General features: G+C 59.4%; 5 protein-coding genes across 5 annotated transcripts; 2 read left to right on the top strand and 3 right to left on the bottom strand.

The window, feature by feature from the left end:
- Positions 1–1,350: 1,350 nt before the first annotated feature.
- On the bottom strand, positions 1,351–3,889 carry THITE_2106603 (uncharacterized protein). The gene is made up of 4 exons (XM_003648729.1): positions 3,773–3,889; positions 3,535–3,688; positions 2,985–3,470; positions 1,351–2,835 (listed from the first exon to the last, which is right to left on the bottom strand). The coding sequence occupies exons 2-4, from the start codon at positions 3,591–3,593 to the stop codon at positions 1,599–1,601; spliced, it is 1,782 nt and encodes a 593-aa protein (XP_003648777.1). The 5' UTR covers positions 3,594–3,688; positions 3,773–3,889; the 3' UTR covers positions 1,351–1,598.
- Positions 3,890–5,487: 1,598 nt separating this feature from the next.
- On the bottom strand, positions 5,488–7,244 carry THITE_2037905 (uncharacterized protein; the record flags this gene model as incomplete). The annotated part of the gene is made up of 2 exons (XM_003648728.1): positions 5,488–5,801; positions 5,894–7,244. 2 exons carry the CDS (start codon positions 7,242–7,244, stop codon positions 5,488–5,490), a joined length of 1,665 nt encoding a protein of 554 aa, XP_003648776.1.
- A 371-nt stretch (positions 7,245–7,615) lies between these two features.
- Positions 7,616–9,292, bottom strand: THITE_2106599 (uncharacterized protein). Its single transcript, XM_003648727.1, has 4 exons — positions 8,549–9,292; positions 8,324–8,466; positions 8,025–8,263; positions 7,616–7,965 (listed from the first exon to the last, which is right to left on the bottom strand). Exons 1-4 carry the CDS (start codon positions 8,943–8,945, stop codon positions 7,857–7,859), a joined length of 888 nt encoding a protein of 295 aa, XP_003648775.1. The 5' UTR covers positions 8,946–9,292; the 3' UTR covers positions 7,616–7,856.
- A 1,591-nt stretch (positions 9,293–10,883) lies between these two features.
- THITE_2106593 (uncharacterized protein) lies at positions 10,884–13,819 on the top strand. Its single transcript, XM_003648726.1, has 3 exons — positions 10,884–11,089; positions 11,159–12,205; positions 12,263–13,819. Exons 1-3 carry the CDS (start codon positions 11,001–11,003, stop codon positions 13,731–13,733), a joined length of 2,607 nt encoding a protein of 868 aa, XP_003648774.1. The 5' UTR covers positions 10,884–11,000; the 3' UTR covers positions 13,734–13,819.
- Positions 13,820–16,552: 2,733 nt separating this feature from the next.
- On the top strand, positions 16,553–17,941 carry THITE_2106590 (uncharacterized protein). Its single transcript, XM_003648725.1, has 3 exons — positions 16,553–17,137; positions 17,243–17,322; positions 17,434–17,941. Exons 1-3 carry the CDS (start codon positions 16,971–16,973, stop codon positions 17,781–17,783), a joined length of 597 nt encoding a protein of 198 aa, XP_003648773.1. The 5' UTR covers positions 16,553–16,970; the 3' UTR covers positions 17,784–17,941.
- The last annotated feature ends 18 nt before the right edge of the window (positions 17,942–17,959 follow it).

Here is a 17,959-nt window from a genome sequence, read left to right as displayed (position 1 = left end):
TGTTATGTGCAACGGACTGACGCCTGCCGGGCACCCGACCCAACGACCGCCAGCCCGCACCGGGCCTGTCCAACTTGGCCGCAGCTAACTTGAATTTGCTGAGTTTGGCGTCAGATGCTCGTTCAGGAAGTTACCTCAATAATGTATATCTTGTTGTTGAACTCGCCGATTGGGCAGGTTACAAGTTACGAGTTGCGGATTGCCGTGCAAGCCGAACCTGCCGGATTTAGACACGGGGGCGACACTCCAATCATCCATAGCATTTGTGCGGGCTTCCCTCACCGTTCAGGCTCAACGAGTCGACTCGTGTCTCAGTGTGCGGGCACAAAGTCAAGCCGCTGCTTCAGGCCCAAATGGCCTCCTCGGCAGCGAACACGCCACACGCCGCCCTCGTAGGTGCCGCAATCTCCCACATTTGTCGGCCAACACTCTCAAAACACTGATGCCTCAGTCTGGTACGTACATGTAGTGGATTCAGTCCGAGTCTCACTCTCACCACACAAAGGAGAGATAGGACAATCGTGGAGGCTGCCGGGTCCACCGAAAACCGTCTCATGCGTCAACGGGTTCCTGTCACTGTGTGCACAGTTCGGTCCCTCTCCCCCTCTCCCCTCATCGCATGACGCAGTCAATGCCCAAAACGGCCGTGGGCTGGCCCACCTATCCTCAGCCCCAAGGCATTAGCGCATCTCAGCTTTCCGCCCATTGTCTCGGTGGAGTTCTCTTGACCCTGTTGGCGGGTTTCCCGGACCTGCTGCTTGCGATCAGAGTCATCAGTGTCGAGCGTTGAGAGGCACGGACATCTGAACAGTTCAAGTTCTTCCTGTGGCCAGTCATTCGAGAAGTTTCACAAGAGTTAGATTAGAGGGACATTCAGGTAGGGAACTAATTCGGATTGTGTAACCTACACACCAAGGACAAACATCTCGCGTTATCACCCATGACAACCCACGTAAACACTGCGGGGTCACTGCAACTGCCAAACCTTGATCACGACGGTATTCATAAAGTTCTCGAGGTGAGCCACTGAGTAACGGGAGCTAACATTGCCACGCGCGCGGCCATCCGGCGGCGTGCCGCTAGGGCCCGGGCGGATTTCCCAACAAAAAAACAGTCGAAGAGTTGAAAAAAAAAAAAAAATAAGAAAACATAATCAAATAAATAGAACGAAAGAAAGGGAATAAATAATAATAATAATAATAATAAAAAAACGTAGTGGCTACGCACTCCGGAGCTGTTAACTACAGCCAGGAGAGATCCAGCAACGGCGTCCACTGCACAGGGCAAGGCTGAGGGCAACTCTACGATGACGCCATAGTCATGAAATCCTGCCTGTAATGCAGGGATCACTCCAGATCGGTGACATAACACGGTCCAGAGATCTATTTCCTTTGTAAACCCCTGTTCATGTGCCAGGGCTGACTGACATCAGTCTCAGTGAGCGTACTTGGTTGTCTCGGCCTGTACCCCCCCTCCCTCTTACCGCGGACCGGCTACCGAAGGGATGCTGAACAACACCAAGGCAAACTTCAAACCTTATTCAGAATCAGATACGGCGGTCACGAGATAATAGGTTGTTAGTAAGGTAGCTCCAAATGTCAGAACAGGAGAAAGCCCGAGTTATGCAACTGCAGCCCAAAAAATGAGTTAGGGTCCCCGGGCATCACACTGCCAAAAGCTGATCTGGACATCCAATCCGGGAGCTCGTCCAAGTCCGAGTCCTCCGGTGGTGGAATTGTCCACACGGGCGTCGCGGATGCGCCCCCCGGTAGTTCACGAGACGTCTGGTCCGCCTCAGCGCCCTTCTTCGCCCGCTCAAGAAGGCTCGCAACAACCTCCACCCCGGCCGCCGCCATCTCACTCACCCCCGCCAGCGCCCGCAGCCGCTCCAAGGCCTCCTCGGCCGCGCGCAGCATACCCTCCCGCGTCAGCCTGCCGCCGTCAGCGTCCCACCGCAGTCCTAGGATTTCATCACCCGCGTCCACCTCTGCGTCCTCTCCTCCCTCACCCTCACCCTGGCCCTCGCCCTCGCCCTTGCCCTCCCCCACGTCAAACAGCCCATCCGGCTCCCCGCCGCAAAGACACAGCAGCAGCAACAGCACCGTCGCCGCCTCAAACGAGTTGAAGATGATCGCCGCAAACCGCGTCTGCACCCCCCCACCACCAAAAAGCGCGTGCAGCTCCCGCACCGCAACCAACTCCCTCATCGCCGCCCGCGCCATCCGCCGCTTCTGCACCCGCAGCAGCACCCGCTTGTACGCCGGCAGGCGCAGGCGGTGATGACGCTGGCGTTCCCCCTTTTCCCCTTCCTCCCCACCCACCACTCCCTGTTGCTGCTGCTGCTGCTTCTGCTGTTGCAGCAGGACCAACAAGCCGCGATGGTTCCAGCAGACAGAGTCGTAGATAGCGATCTGCAGCAGCCGGCGCTGCAGGGCCAGCCGGGGTGGGGCCATGCTTGGATCCGGGTCCGGGGCGGCCAGTGCGAAGCACGCCGGTAGCGCGGCCAGGTAGGTGGTCACGAAGGCCTCGTGGCGGCGCTCGGCGGCGGCGGGGTCGTAGGGGCACGCCGTTTTGGCGGTGCCGTCGTTGCTGGGGCTGGGTTTCGGGTTCGGCGGGTGGCGGCGCCAGAAGAGGCCTAGCTGGGCCTGGAGGACGCGCTCGGTGATGGGGTCTGGTGCCGGTGTCGGAGGTAGGGTGCTGGTGCTGGTGCTGGCGCTGGTGCTGGTCTCGGGAGGGGGGCGGGCAAGGTCCGGAATGAAGCGCATCTGGGGGAGGTTGGTTGTGATGAGGTCGTCGGGGAGGATGGGGGTGCGGTCGAGTTGTCGGGCGAGATGACTGCGACATGGCGAGGTGTGTTAGGGAGTCGACTGTCTGAGGTACGTAGGGCCGCAGGTAAGGAGAAGAAAGGGAAAATAAGGGATGAGAGATTGGGCACATCGTGGACTAGAAGAAGAAGAAGAATGTGAAAGGAGGCCGGAGCCTACCTATCCAGCACGTAAAGCCCGCAGAACGTCCTCCGATTCAGTTCGCGCTCCATCTCGCCCCCGCCGTAACAGGCCGTAGCAGGAGCACCGCCATCCATATGGATCCCGGCCCGGAGGGCAGCCCTGCAGGCGGAGACGACACCATCCCAGAACTGGTCCGTCCTGCCTTCACACGAGGCCCTCAGGGCGGCGTACAAGAGATGCTGGACGCGCACCAGCAAGCCCTTGGCGTCGAGGAGAACACAGGCCCTGGCCAGACTGTCCGCCACGTCGGTGCACGCCCGGAGGATGTCGCCTCGGGACATCCCGTGGATGGTGTCGCCTGCGTGGTTGGGGGTCTGCGAGGGCAGGAACTGGAGCGCGTATGTGCATATGCGCAGGATGAGGACGGCAAATTCCACATCGGCGACGGAGTGCGCATCGTGGTTGGCCCACCATTGCTGGTAGCGGTACAGGAAGGTGGTCTCGTGGATGACGAGTTTTATCCTGGCGCGGCGTTGTTAGCGAAGGGTGCCCCCAAGAATGGATAGGGCTGTGCCGGAGGACCGACCAGTTCAGTTCCCGAATGTGATACTGCACCAGAAAGTCGAGAACCTCTCGCTGCGGCATGCGCGCCAAGTCCCGTTCGATCTTCTGGAAGACGGACGGGGAAACACATTTGTCCCTCGCGGCAGGTTTGCCCGGGTCCGTGTCGTTCAGATCAACTAACCAGGTGCGGTTCAGTAACGAAGCTTACGGCACCGCGAGTAGGCAGAAAGGAGGGCAAGAAAATGCAGGAAATTACGTACATTTCTGAGCAAAGCCATCGTGTTGGTGCTGCTGTGCTCAAAGTACCCGAACGACTCCGCGAGGGCCGAGTGTGTCTAGACACGGCAGCCAGGAGGCGCTGTTAGCCCACAGGCCGTAAGACGCATCACCGAGGTCGCACGCAACAAGACGGGGGAAAAAGAAGTCGAGGAACGTCGCACCGTCGTAGAGAGGCCTATGCCTTGCTCTTTGCTGCTCGGTGTATCACGAGAGTTCAGGGGTCGGTCCAGGCTACTGGCATCGCCCGCCGGAGTAGCCACAACCGCACCATCGGTTGCGGGAGACCAGCCGGCTGGTGAAGGTCGGAAGTCAAAGACGCAGTGCTCGGGCCGACGCCGGCGAGTGCAGTGGTTACAAGGGTACTGCCGGTTACACTATGGACTTTACTCAGTATCACCTTTTCCCATGACGAGTTGAGAGTCCTCCGCCGGGGCTACTGTGGAGGACGCTTACTTTCTGCTTCCGGGTGTAGCACGGTAGACAGGACGTGATAACACGCTTTCGACCCCGACCGTGTTGCATTCTCCGAAGCTACCACAGTACACGTTTCTTCTCAGAGTTGGCTCTTCATCATGGGACCATGAGCCATCCGGAGATGACGGGGTTGCCAGTTGGCTACCTATGAGAAGAGGCAGCTTTGAGATTAGTAATGAGGGAGGCTGTAAGGAGTGGAATCCTTTTATGGCAACTGCAACACCGCTACACTAATGTTAGTGGATCGGGCGCTGATTGGTGCTTGGAAACTGCGGAACTCTTCTTCAGACCGCTGGATCTTAAAGAGGTCCCGCCAAGACTAATTTCGGCCAATTGTCGGCAATGTTTTTACAGCGTCAGTACCCCGCCAAGACCGGCCAAGGGGTTTGCACTATCGCCACGGGTTAGCTACAGGTTAGTTCGCCGGGGGTACGGGGGGCGGCGCTAGCCCCCCGCTAGTTAGGGTTCGGGTTAAATAGTTAGGATTCGGGTTAAGGTTAGGGTGCGGGTTAACTTCGTTTTCTTTTTTTTCGATTTGGTTGAGGTTTCGCGAAGTTGTTGCTACGAGTCTTTGCAATTCTTCGTTGTTGATGTTGCTCGAAGTCGTGGCGACCCCGCTCACCCGTGGCGATTTGTAAATACTTGTAAGCGGTAGGTTCCGAAATTAGTCTTGGCGGGACCTCTTTAAGGATAACCATTCAGACCAGTGACACCTATGCTCGGAGGACGTGTTGGAAGGCACGGTGCGCAGCATGGACAAGGGGTACTTTAAGGGCAGTCTGGGCTTGGGAGCTGTTATGGAACCATCAACCAACCCACCAACAGTACCTACACCAACCTACCTTACCACACAATTCAGCCATTCTGCCCGTTGTCTTCAGATGGCACCGGCCACGAATACTCGGGGCCGCCCTGGCTACCTACCTTACCTAGTCGAGGTGAACATAGCAAAACAGCCTGTCTAAAGTCCTTCATATGAACGCAAGAACACAAAGAAACAGCCAGCTCTTCGGTTGCCAAGCTACACCATTCTCATATTCTCTTTAAACAGAAGATACACTACCTTATACACTACCTTACCTCTATACGGAATACTCAGCACTTCAACACGCCTCAAACATCCCACCTTTCTAGATGAGTTTGACACCCGAAATAATAAAAAATAGGCCCCCCTGCACCTCTTTCCCCAAAGTTCCACCTTTCCCCGCCCCCAAGTCCCAACTCACGCAAACAGCCTCTCCCTCCTCATCAGCACGGCACTCACGATGCTCACCGCCCCAGCAACAAGCGGTATGACAAACGCCCGCCGCATGGCTGCTACAACCGCGTCGATGACCTTCGCCCGCAGCTCGCCGCTCAGCGAGTCGAACAACGCACTCTCCGTTCCCGAAACCATGGCCTGAAGTTGCGCCCGGCTGTACCCGCGGCCGGCGAGCGCGGCGTCCAGGTTGCGCACGGCACTCGTCTGGAACGCCTGGCCGGCAACGACCAGGCAGATCACGGTGGCGCCGATTTGGGCGATGTTTTGCATGTTGACTTGCGGCCCGTGGGTTAGTATCTCTGCTGAAGGAGAGACGCTTGTTTCCTGCGGAGCAAGCAACAGACAACGAACGCCAGGGAAGACCTACTAGCACCAAAGACATCCGCGGGCCGCGAGACCTTGAGGCTGGCCACCGCGTAGCCCAGCTGCATGGTGATGCCGCTGCCGACGCCCATCAGGACGCTGAAGCCGTAGATGTACGCCGGCGGGGTCGTCGGCGAGAGGTAGCCAAGGAAAAGCGCCGCTGCGAGCGTCATGATCGCTCCCGAGACTAGGCACACGGGCATGTAGTACCCGATCTTGGGCAGCGCCCAGCCGGTGGCCAGGTTGAAGGTGATGAGGACGAGGAGGAACGGCAGGAGGCGCACCGCCGCCATGAGCGAGTCGTCGGACCGCGTGAACTGGAAGTAGATGGGGATGTAGAACGTCGTGAAGAACATGGCCGCGTTGGCGCAGGACGTCGTGATGTATAGCAGGACCTGCGTGCGGGATCGGAGGAGATGGCCGGGGAAGCTGCGGGTATCGGGCGTCGTGAAGATGCAGAAGTATTGCTGCAGGGTGTAGGACGCTAACAAGACGCCGAAGAGGACAACAAACGTGATAGACCGGCCGTCGTCCCACGCCCACCGACCGCCGGCGAAGACGAAACCTACCGCGAAGAACACCCACGTGGCTGCGCTGAGAACAAAACCGAGATAATCCAACGCCGCAGCTCTCTCACGGAGCGACTTGCCGGGTGCCGGGTCGATGGACGGCAGACAGAAGAGGTATATCGGCGCGGTCAGGGCCCCAATCACGAGGTTAATGTAGAACCCCCATCTCCACGTCGCCGGCGACACGGAGAAGCCGCCGCCGGCAACGGGGCCGAGGATCGCGCCCACCCCCCACACGAAGCCGGTCCCAGTCAGGTACACGCTCCGCTCCCTGCGCGTGGTCATGGCCGAGAAGTGGTTCAGCCCACCAAGGTAAATGCCCGTGCCCCCGACGCCGGCGAGCACGCGGCCGACGACGAGGGCGCCCATGGACGGCGCGGCGCCGCAGAGCGCGGAGCCGGCCTGGAACAGCACGATGCCCGCGACGTACAGCCACTTCATGTTGAAGGCGGTGAAGAGGAAGCCGTACGGCAGCACGGCGGCGACGGAGCCGAGCGGGAACCCGGCGCCGATCCAGGCCAGCTGGGCCACGTCGTCGGCGAAGGTGCCCACCACGGCGCCCTGCACGTCCGCCGCGATGGTCGTGTCCAGCCCGTACATGAGCGCCGAAACGTACAGCGCGAGACAGATCAGGAACCACCGGATTCCCCTGATCTCGCGCTCGTCGGAGGAGGAGGTGGCGGTGGCGGCCGGTGGTGTTTCGGGCGCTTTTTCGAGGGCTGATGCATCTGTGTCCGCTTCAGCGGCAACCGGCAAGGGATCGGCTTTCTGGTCCGGGGAGGACATGGGGGCTGAGGCGTCGACTGTCATGTCTGGTGTCGCAAGTGTTGTTCGCCGAGATGGATGTGAAGGAGAGAAGTGTTGTTGCAGGCACACACACGCACACAAGATCTGGGCCTGTTCCCGGACAGCTTGACCAGGCTAGGAGAAGCTTGAAGGACGAAGAAGCTGTGAAGGTGAGAATATCATTCCGGTTTGCGAGGAAGAACTGCGTGTTATATGGGTTTTGTTCTTTCACCCTCGACATTTACATGCCACCGGGTTAGCTCCCGCAGTAGGTACATGAGTGTACTGCTGGCTTGCACCGGCGAAGAACTCGAGTACGACAGAGATGGGAACTACCTCAGCGGTACCAGGCTAGCAACACAGAAGAAAAGAAGCCTGGCGGTTGAGATCGGAGTTAAGCTTGCATCTCGCAGCGCCGCAAGCCTCAAGACCGGAGGCCGGCCCGATACCCGAATTTCTCGGCCGGTTTTTTTCGGCCGGGTACGGCTCACTGTTGCACGTAATTTCCACCTGATCTCCACCACCATGTAGCATGGAAGCTGTCTGTCTATACCAAGTCCCATTAAGCCTTTTGGTGGAAAGTCATGAATCGTATATGATCATAAGAGAACTCTATGCAGCCGCCTTGGCCTTGTACTTTGCCGCAGCTTTGTCGAACAGGTCGCTCTTCTCTGCCAGGTCCTTGAGAAAGGGATGCTCTGGGTCTGCCTTTTGGAGAGCGCTGAACAGACCGTTAGAGTGCGCAGGCTAGAAGCGGGAGAAATCCGCTGCGGGACATACCTCGTCCACTCCTCCGGGCTCTTCCCAGTAATGACGCTCAAGACCAGCATGTTCGCAATGGCATCCGCATTCTCGGGCTCCTTCTTGAGCGCTTGCTCGAGCGCGGCCTGCGCCTCCTCTGTCCGGCCGAGATGGAGTTCCGCGACGGCCTGGGAGACCAGGGTCCTTACTGATGACGTCGCCGGGGCCTGTGCCAGCTCCTCGAACACGTAGAAGGCTTGTTGGTATTTCTCGCCGCCCTAGCAGGCATGTTAGCCGTGAGAAAAGAAGAGGACAATCCTTCCCATGGCGCAACTGACCAGCCTCAACCCAACCCACGCCTCGGCCAGGTTCACCAGCAGGCTGTCCTGCGCCCACCGCCGGGCTGCCGCGACCTCCTTCACGGCCAGGTCGTTCCTGTTCTGCTGAAGATGGATCTGCACAATGAGCGCGACGGCATCCACTATACCCCACAGGCCATCCCATTCTCATTAGCCATCCGGAATTAAACTCATATTCTCCCATCCAAACAAAACGACACTCACGACTGCCCTGATGCTGCGCCAGCAGCGCGAGCGCCTCCTCCGACCGGCCGACCGCCTGCAGCACGGTGCCGGCGAGGACCTGCACGGTGGCGTTGGCCGCGCCGTGCGCCTTCGCGAGCGCCTCGGCCGTCGCGGCGGCCGCGTCGGCGCGCCCCAGCGCCAGCTCGGCCAGCGCGCCGACGGCCTGCAGCTCGGGCTCGGCGGCGCCCCGCACCTCGGCCAGCACCTCCTCGGCCCGGCCCAGCGCGACGCGCGCGCGCAGCTGCAGCACGCGCGCCGCCAGCGCGTTCTCGGGCGACAGCGCTGAGGCGTCGTAGTCGGCCGCTTCTTGGTACTGGCCCTGGTGGAAGTGGCTGTGCAGGTTGATCAGCTCGCCTTCAGCGGAGTAGGGGTCCATGGTGGGCGGGATTGCGGGGGCGGAGGTGCGTGTGTCGGTGTGGGCTGTCGGATGCTTTGGCGGAGGGGAAGTGCGGCGGTGGTGGTGGTGTTGGTGGTGGTGGTATTCCGCCGTGGTGCTGTGTGATGGGCTGTGTACTCCGACTCGGTATACCGTGAGACGTGGGCTGAATTGGCCGACGTGGAGCTTGCGGGCCGTCCGTTGCAGCCGGCATGGACTGACCTGACGGGTCGGCCAAGCCCCGATAAGCCCCGATATGGGAAGCGGTGAGAGTTGGGTTAGGGTTGGATTGACTAACTAAGGTAGGGGCTTTTCGACTGCAAATGGAACCCTCCTTCCTGGGTGATCTTTCCCCAAACATCAGCACCAATTCACTGTGTTCCAGATTTGGAACGAGCTTACTCGGGCTCCAGGCAGACACACATCCGTTGCACCTTCAGCGGCAACCCGATGCTCGGATCACGTCAGCGTCCGCACGCGTATCTCCAGGTTTGCCACGGCTAGGCCGCGGAAGCGGGTCGTTGGAAACAAACATCAATGCGCCTTCGAATTTCCGACCATCGGATGTCGATTAGGCAGCTCGCTTTCAGCTACCATGCGATGGGGAATGCCAACATTGACAGTGGGTAACTACCTCTAGTTGGCAGGCAACCGCTGTGCCATATCGCCGGCGTCCCAACACACTGGGTCAGCCGCCAGCCACACCGCAGTCACTCAGCCGCGCGAAGCGAAGACCGGCGGCGCAGCAGGCTGAGGACACGCATGGTTCGATGCTTCGGCCCTATGGTGAAGGCCAATGGTTCGGAATCGGCACGGGCTCGCATCGGGTACCCTAGTTATTGCGAACTCTGCTTCCTTTGAAGTTGTGCTGCCCCGCAGCAGCGCATGAACGCGGCCCATCTGCGAAACCCGGCCGCGATCTTGCGGCTTCGCTTGGCCCCCTGGGTGACCACCTCGAGAAGTCTTCGGGTACGATCGCCGGTGCCGTACATCCGACATGGCTGGTTGATCTGAAACTGGCCGGAGGCTTCAAACCCACGGTTGTACAGCTGTTTGCGAGTGTAAACGGCATGAGGTCAAAGCTCGAGACTGTACTACCCCAGGGCCTTGACAGTTTCGAGGGTTGTTCCTCTTCCGAATTCACCGATTGGCGCCATCGTCGCCATCGGCATTGGATCACTGTCATGCTTCTCAGCCGCAGTTGCATTCCCCCAGACTTGGCGGCGCGGGAAGTGCACGCTTGGAAAGGCTTCTCTCCGCTGCAGCATGTCTGCGACACGGACTCTATTCCGAGGGCCACGAGGAGGCAGTCCTCGAACGGAGCGCACGCCCAGTTCCAATCGAGGAACATCAGGAAGAAATTGCGCCCTCGCGTTCGGTTGAGATCGCCCCCGGAGCTCGAGGTTGGGCGGAGGCGCTGCCAAGACATTTTTCTTTATTTAGCATCCCCAGCCGACGCCATGGCCCCAATCCATCAGAGCATGCCACCAGAACGGCATGGCGGCGCCCAATGCCGAAGGCGCGCATGCCGAGCAGCAAGGCTTCAGACTTCTTGCGGCCTCACAGCTGGCCGTTGGCAACTCGTCAAGGCGGGGCAGCCGCCGCTGCGGACATGAATCCTGCGGGGCCATGCTGCACGGCGCACAGTACAAGCAGTTGGCGAGGACCCTTCTGCTTCCTGACTGTACAAACTGCGCGGGAACCCGTCTGGAGCTCGTGCACACGCAGCAATGAGCGGCCGATCCTTCACCATGGCTTGCGTTGGGAAAACGTGGCCCATCCGTCTGCAGTTGGGATCTTACCCTACCTAATCCGTACATTAAAGATCAATCCCTCGAGCCCTACCCCTGCCGTCATCTTCGCCCCCAGCCCCAACTGTTTGTTGTGTCCACGATTCCTTCTAGGTACCCCCGGATATCGGGAGCTTGAGCGGTCATGAAGATCTTCCTTGCGTCCGCATGAGAAAGCTTTCTTATTAGCACAGGCATCGCCCTGTCCTGCCGCCTCTCCTCTTATGTGCCCCCGACGCGCAAGACCCCGTTCTCGGCTTCCGCCATGGAAATGGTAATTCCTCCGCGGGACCATGGGCCGTCTACATACAGGTACACGTGGGACGAAAACGGCGAGGTGACCCAGGTTACAAGGTGTGTGACGGCGCAGCCGCCCCCATGTAGTAAACAGGGCACGGGGCCGGGCTAACCAGTCCTTGACAGAATACGCGACGAACGCGCATTCTCAACCGAGCGCCTCACACCCGGCAGACAAACTGCCCAATGGCCCTTCCAGAGCGTCGTGACAGACATCGAAATCCCCAGCCCCGTCTCCCCGCTATCCCAGCAGCGACGGGCAACCACGCACTCCTCTTGGCAGCCCTACCAGCCCAACCAGCCGTACCAGCCCTACCAACCCTACCGGCCTCCTCAGAACAGCGACCGCCGCTGCAGCGAAGGAACCGATGACCCGCCTGCCGAGCGGGACATCGTCCCGGACTATGTCGTCAACTTCATGCGCGGCGAGACGCCCGAGACGGTGTCGCGCCGGAAACGGAGCACCAGTCACGGTAGCAACTATCGCTACCACAGCATCTACGGCGGCGGCGTACATACCGTCACGCCGCAGCACGGCGTCGCCGACCTCGTCGTCCCCCTGCCCCAGGACCTGCAGCAGCAGCACCGGTCGCACGTGGCCGACTTTGAGGGCTTCCACGTCCGCGATGACTCGCTGCCCTCGCTCGAGCGCGTGGACAGTCGCGAGGGGGACGAACAACAGCGGTTTTTGGCCGCGGCGGAGGAGCTGGGTCAGAAGACGGAAGGGGAGGCGCAGGGGCATGGGGGAAACAGCAGGTGGTGGTGGTGGAGGTGCTGCAGGAGCGGTGGCTGGCGCGCCGGCATGGCGCTGGGCGTGCTGGCGACGTTCATCATCCTGATCGCCGGGTTCGTGTGCCTGGTCGCGGCGATCTCGGGTGTCGCGCTCAAGGAGGGGAGGTTGCTTGTCTTTGAGGGTTCTTGCACGACGGCGGACCAGGTGAACTGGGGCCTGCACGTCGTCATCAACGTTTTTGTCGCCGTCTTGGTCGCTGCGGCAAACTACACCTTTCAGGTCCTCAGCAGCCCGACGAGGGATGAGGTCACGGCGGCGCACCGGCGGAAGGAGTGGTTGGATATCGGCGTCCCGTCACTCCGGAACCTCGGAAGCATCCGGGGCAGCCGGACGCTGTTGGCGGTTGTGGTTCTGGCAACGGCCGCGTCTACGCAGATAATGTGAGTTCTGGGTTGGACTGAGCAGCGTCACGGGGAAGGCTAAACGCAGTGTGCTAGGTATAATGCTGTAATATTCGTCTCGCAGACGGCGCCGGATTTCAAGGCAGCCGTTGTCGGCGAGTCGTTCGTTAGCGGCGCCCCATTGAGCGGCGATGTCTCGGCCATCAACGGCGGATTGAGCACCGCCGACCTGTCAGCCCTCCAGCAGCTCGTTGCCCGCAACGAGTTTGTTCGCCTCTCCGCACCCGCATGCATCGACCAATTCGGCGGAGCTTTTGAGCCCGACTACTCACTTGTACTCCTAATTTCGAATGCCAAGGCATCTCCTCTCTCTCAAACGCCCGAGGGCACCAGCCTGGTTTCCGACCAGTCCTCCATCCAGTACTGCCTCGCCCAGCCAGCCCCTGCGCCAACATGCGCCGTCAACCTGAACTCATCCTTACTTGGCACTGTCGCCCTCCTCAACTCGATCGCCCTCGTGGCCACCGGCGCCGTGCTCTTCAAGCACTCATCTTCGTTCCGCCCGCTCGCCACTCTGGGCGATGCGATCTCCTCCTTTCTCGACGAACCGGACCCCGAAACACAAAGGGCCTGTCTCCTGTCCAAGACCGACGTCTGCCAGGGTCGCTGGCCGCTCACGGAAGCCAAGTACTGGGAGCCCAAGCACCACTACTGGCTCCGCAGCGTGTCCTTTCCGCGCTGGATCGCCGCTCTTCTGCTCTGGGCTACTTGCGTGGGACTCGCAACCGCGGGGCTAGCTGTCTCAGTCAACAACGACCCCGCGGCGCGCCTCTCCCCCTTCGGCACCGCCTCCCCACACGCCCTTGCCCTGCTCCCGGCCGGCACCCCGGCCGCCGCAGCCGCCGTCGTGGCCAGCCTGCCCCAGCTCCTTCTTGCCCTGCTCTACTTCGCAGTCAACGCCCTCCTCGCAACCTACTACCTCTCGCACGAATCCTCGCTCTTCGCCACCCGCTCCGCCCGCCCGCTGAGGGTGTCAGCCGACCCCGTCGGCGCCCAGACCACCTCTCTCTATCTGGCACTCCCCATCCCCATCTCCGGCGCCCTCGCCTCCCTCTTCGCCACCATGTCCTTCCTTCTCAGCCAGAGCTTCTTCCCCGTCTCGGTCCAACTCCTCAACTACCCCCTCGACCCCGCTAACAATCCCACACCATCATCACCATCATCATCGACAATAACCGCCCTCGGCCTGAGCGGCACTGCCCTCCTGGCCCTGCTCGTCCTCCTCGGCCTGCTCGCGACCGCCGTCCTCGCCCTCGGCCTGCGCCGCGCCCCCGCCGCCGCCATGGTCAACGGCGAGCTGCGCGGCAACCCCATGGCCCTCCCCGCCGGCTCGTGCTCCGCAGTGATCAGCGCCCGGTGCCACCCGCTCGCGAGGGAGCGGGCCGGCCTGTCCGGGAAGCCGGTCATGTGGGGCGTCGTGAGGGAGGGCGTTGGCTTTGGTGTCAGCCATTGTGGGTTTACCGCCGGCAGGGCTGGGTTGGTGGAGGCTGGGAGGAACTATGCTTGATGGGTTTATACTGCCGGTCATGGTTGTGGTGGTGGTCGTGGTGGTGGTTGTGGTCTGGTAGTGGGGCAGGGATTCGAGTTAGCGCACTTCGTGTACGACGAGGATGGCGGTGAATATGGTCCTGCGTTTTGAAGACCTTGCCTTCTTTTTGGGATGGTTGCTTGGGGGTGAATGGGGTTTTCGGCGTTGAGGTTGAAGTTGAGCTGGTTTTCAAAAATCGGGCATAGTCAGGAGTTACTGGGCTCGCTGTCGTGCTATTCTTGCTTTGTATATATGTACATGCCGTTCGCTACGATACCCCTGAACAATAGGAAGCAATTTTTGGGTTGGATCCGCGAGGGAGGGAGTGGCATGGTTCGTGAGCTGCGTCTGTAACTGAAAGATTTACTGCTTATGGAGCATGGGAAAGGACAGTGCTTGGCTCACTTCATCTAACTTGCCCGCTTCGTGACTCGCATGGCCTGAACGTATCCGTTCTCTGTACTAGCTAGGTGTTGAGACGCCACGACGCCCACCCACATCGTCTTCAGGGAAGGGTGGTATGTACATGATCCACGCCACGGCTGAAGCCGACGAGATTCCCACACTGGTAGTTGTTACCTTAGCCATGATGCTGTAACCAATAGGAGAGAAACCGTGGGTGGACAGGAGACTAGAAGGCGGCTTTCTCTGTGACTGCCGGAGGGAGGCCATCAGTGCCTGAACAACATTCACATATTCTGAACATCCTAGCATCCCGGTATCAGGTAACAACTGTATGACTGTCTACAATCTAATAACTACCTCGACCCTCTAAAAGCCATTGACACCCAGCCGGACATATCCTAGTATTGAGTGAACGGAATGAGTAGTACATTCCGACAAGCACACCAGTAGTGTGAGCTGGGGGGGCCGCCGCGAAATCGACGCACTCTGAGGTCGTCTCAGCCCTGGTTTTTTGTCGATGCTGCCGCAAAACGCAGAGACCAGGGAGAAAAAAAAAGAAAGAAAGAAAGAGAGCGAAGCCATCCCCCGATGTTACCAACTCCATGAACCTCCAGGGGTCCAAAGATCAGCGGGCACTTGGCAGCAGGTGATTTTGGTCTTAAGCCGCCCCGCTGCTACCCCAAACCTGGTCCTGGATACGTTTGTAGCTCCCGGCCTGGCAGTGGCAGTAGCCGGACACCCGTTGTGTGCCATCACAGGTGGGGCATAAGCAGTCAGGGCATGATATCGTATCAACGATGCAGCCGTGGCCTTCGCAAACTGCACAACGCTGCCAGTAGAAGCCGGTGCCGTTGGCCTCTTCAACGACCACCCCGCCTTCGCGCTGACAAGCCTCGCATTCTGGAGAAACCGTGATAGTGCGTTCGTTGTGGCATCGGCTGCAGTCGCCAGAAAGGTGGCCATGGCCGGCGCACCCCGGGCACGGCACCCTGCCCCAGCCGCTGTCCCTGCAGTTCTCGCACTGGACCATGTCGGCAGGCGATCGCGTACTAGTTGAATACTAGTAGGTCGGTTGGTAGGGTGGGGAAGCTGGTGGATAAGGCGTGTTGAGGGGCGGAGAGGTGTCCCAGAGATGTTGTGGTGCTGAGATCGGATGTGAGGGTGGAATGCTACAATCAGACACGGCGGAAAGGCTCCCTTATATCTCAGTCCCCCAAGCCGCCCGTCACACGCAGTAGTCCAGGAACTTCCCAGTCAAGGCGATGCCATGTCAGCTGTTCGTCTGTCGAGCACAAAGGGATGGAGCGTCGTGGGCCAGTTTGCGGCCACGAGGTAGGGACAAACGTCCAGATTGGCTTTGGTGATTGCCAAAGGTTTCGTCTTGAGGATGGAAGCCATAGTGATAAACCGGCGAAATGGGTTCGTGACGCTGGTGGTATGCGGGCCGAACATAGGAGAGAATTGTCACAAGGTGGTGCCAGCATCCTGCTCGACAATAGGGGACGGGCCACCCCAAGTCGGAACCGGAGCATCTGATGTACATACCCGTGGTGGAGGATCACGGTCAAACGAGTCGGGAGACCAAGAACTCCGACCGAGTGTGACCCAGTGCGTACGATTCTGTCCAGGCTGGCAAGCGTAGCGGCCACGCGAGTCGGATGTCGCAAGTGAATGCCAGTAAAGGGATCTTGTTGTTTTTGAACAGGGGCGAAAATCAGATCCGCGGGCTTGTAGCGCATGACAGGGACAACAGACACGGGGAATGGCCTTGGGAGATATGTAGCTAAGATACTGGTATTCTGACAGAACAAAGAGCGAGCAGGAAGCCAACCCACCAGTCCCTCGGGCAAGGTAGGGACGGTTGGACGAAACAGTGCAATCGGATGGACGATGCCACCTAACAGTGGATTTGGTTTGCTGACCTTGGAGAAGATGTTTATGCGCTTCAAACCGGGAGTCTGAAATTTTTTGCTCTCGGCGTTTGAAGAATTGATAAGTCGCCCAGTCTCGGCCGAATTCAATCGTTTGATGTTTTGAATAAGTCATATAGGACTGAGCTTCTGGCCACGAGCTAACAAGGCTCAATCTCCACCTGAGTGAGTCAAGCCGTGGACTTCCAACTACCTATTGGTATTCTAGCAACTTTTTAAATAACCATTAGCTCACAAGAACCCAGTAAGTATCCTTTGGTTTTAATGTCTTTCCGTGGTAATAACGACGATCGGCGTTCAGTGCCTATGTCACCAACCCGGACCACATTCATATCCCAGAGACAGCGCAATGACTTGAGAAGGCTTCATCTAAGCTGTCAAAGCCCTTCTTCCGCCTAGATAGACAGTATAATCTCGTTGACCTTGCTAAACAATCTGCTCTGGAGGTGTGTGGGCCCAGGCAATGGCGCCATTGCTGAGAACCCCACTTCTCGCTTTTCTTTCCTCGGGTCACTCACAACTCTCAGTCCTCAAACACAACAAAATATCCCCCGCAGTGCTCTAGGACCTTCGAGGACACGATACTGTGGTCTTCGCTGCACTTTTGATATTTACCGAGCTGATTTCTTGAAGGCTCACGACAGCCCGTCCAGCCGGTCTTCCGCAAACTCACAGCTCGACATCGCAAGTCAGAATGGCAAGTACATTCATATGTTTGCCAGCAGCTCCCCAGTTGTTGTTTGAATTAGGCAAGCCCCTGACCGGTCCATCAGGTCCACGCCGACGCGTCCACCTTCGCCGAGGGTGTCACCAAGGAGGAAGCCTACCAGCAGGTGCTGGACCAGGCCGAGGGTCTGTTCTCTGGACAGAGGAACTGGGTATGTGTGGTCCCCATGTTCACCTCGCACTGTCTCCGTCGAGGGATACGAGGTTGTCCCGTCTTCGGCTGGTTGCTGTCGATGAGCCTGTCCTGTTCCTCTCATTTTCTTATCCGAGACATTCTCAGAACGAGTCCGTAGTAACTAATCCCCTGTTCTCCCAGGTTTGGTGAGCATACTCACTCCAATCCCACACAACCCCTTGTTCGAGAGAACAACCTGCTCGCCAACCCTGGAAAACAAACGAGCCTAACCACCCACCACCGCGCCCCAGCAACCTCGCCAACGCCGCCTCCCTCCTCTGGCACGCCTACAAATCACTCCCCTCGCCAAGCAACCAAGTAAACTGGGCAGGTATGTCCGCCCCCGTGACCTTCCCCCTCCAACCCGATCTGTATGTACCTCTCACGTACCTCTTTACTAACCACCCCCTTCCTCCTCCCCACCTTTTCCCCCCCCTACCAGGCTTCTACACGCGCGACCCTCTCTCCCCACCGTCGGCGCCGCAGCTCATCCTGGGGCCCTTCCAGGGCAAGGTGGCGTGCCAGACGATCGCGTTCGGGCGCGGGGTGTGCGGCACGGCGGCGGCGGCGGGCGCGACGCAGCTGGTGCGCGACGTGGCGCGGTTCCCGGGCCACATCGCCTGCGACGCGGCCAGCCGCAGCGAGATCGTCGTGCCGATCGTCGCGGCCGGCCGCGGCGTGGTCGCCATCATCGACGTCGACTGCGCCGTCGAGGACGGGTTTGACGAGGTCGATCGCGAGTGGCTGGAGAGGTTGGCCAAGCTGCTGGCGGAGGCGTGTGATTGGCCTTGAGGGCGTTTTGATGCTGGTGGTTTGACGGGGCGTTGTGTTGATGGGGATGTGGGAGGTTCGTAGGGGAGCGAGGGAAAGGGGCAATGGGTAGTGAGAAACGGTTGATTTCGAGGGCGGGGGACCCGGAAGGAGGACATCGACCATGCAGAGGCTGAATCAAGAACACATCTCTGTTC

The sequence above is a fragment of the Thermothielavioides terrestris genome, chromosome 1 (assembly GCF_000226115.1).
Source record: "Thermothielavioides terrestris NRRL 8126 chromosome 1, complete sequence".
Lineage (NCBI taxonomy): Eukaryota > Fungi > Ascomycota > Sordariomycetes > Sordariales > Chaetomiaceae > Thermothielavioides > Thermothielavioides terrestris.
This window is presented reverse-complemented; position numbering and strand designations above follow the sequence as displayed.

Coding starts and splice junctions, on each gene's coding strand:
- THITE_2106593 (XM_003648726.1), top strand. CDS start 11,001: ATGGAAATGGTAATTCCTCCGCGGGACCATGGGCCGTCTACATACAGG. Junction 11,090..11,158: donor GAGGTGACCCAGGTTACAAG/GTGTGTGACGGC, acceptor AGTCCTTGACAG/AATACGCGACGAACGCGCAT. Junction 12,206..12,262: donor GCCGCGTCTACGCAGATAAT/GTGAGTTCTGGG, acceptor GCAGTGTGCTAG/GTATAATGCTGTAATATTCG.
- THITE_2106603 (XM_003648729.1), bottom strand. CDS start 3,593: ATGCCGCAGCGAGAGGTTCTCGACTTTCTGGTGCAGTATCACATTCGG. Junction 3,471..3,534: donor CACATTCGGGAACTGAACTG/GTCGGTCCTCCG, acceptor ACGCCGCGCCAG/GATAAAACTCGTCATCCACG. Junction 2,836..2,984: donor GGGCTTTACGTGCTGGATAG/GTAGGCTCCGGC, acceptor GCCATGTCGCAG/TCATCTCGCCCGACAACTCG.
- THITE_2106590 (XM_003648725.1), top strand. CDS start 16,971: ATGTGTGGTCCCCATGTTCACCTCGCACTGTCTCCGTCGAGGGATACG. Junction 17,138..17,242: donor CCCCTGTTCTCCCAGGTTTG/GTGAGCATACTC, acceptor ACCGCGCCCCAG/CAACCTCGCCAACGCCGCCT. Junction 17,323..17,433: donor CAACCAAGTAAACTGGGCAG/GTATGTCCGCCC, acceptor CCCCCCTACCAG/GCTTCTACACGCGCGACCCT.
- THITE_2106599 (XM_003648727.1), bottom strand. CDS start 8,945: ATGGACCCCTACTCCGCTGAAGGCGAGCTGATCAACCTGCACAGCCAC. Junction 8,467..8,548: donor GGCGCAGCATCAGGGCAGTC/GTGAGTGTCGTT, acceptor TGTGGGGTATAG/TGGATGCCGTCGCGCTCATT. Junction 8,264..8,323: donor CGTGGGTTGGGTTGAGGCTG/GTCAGTTGCGCC, acceptor CATGCCTGCTAG/GGCGGCGAGAAATACCAACA.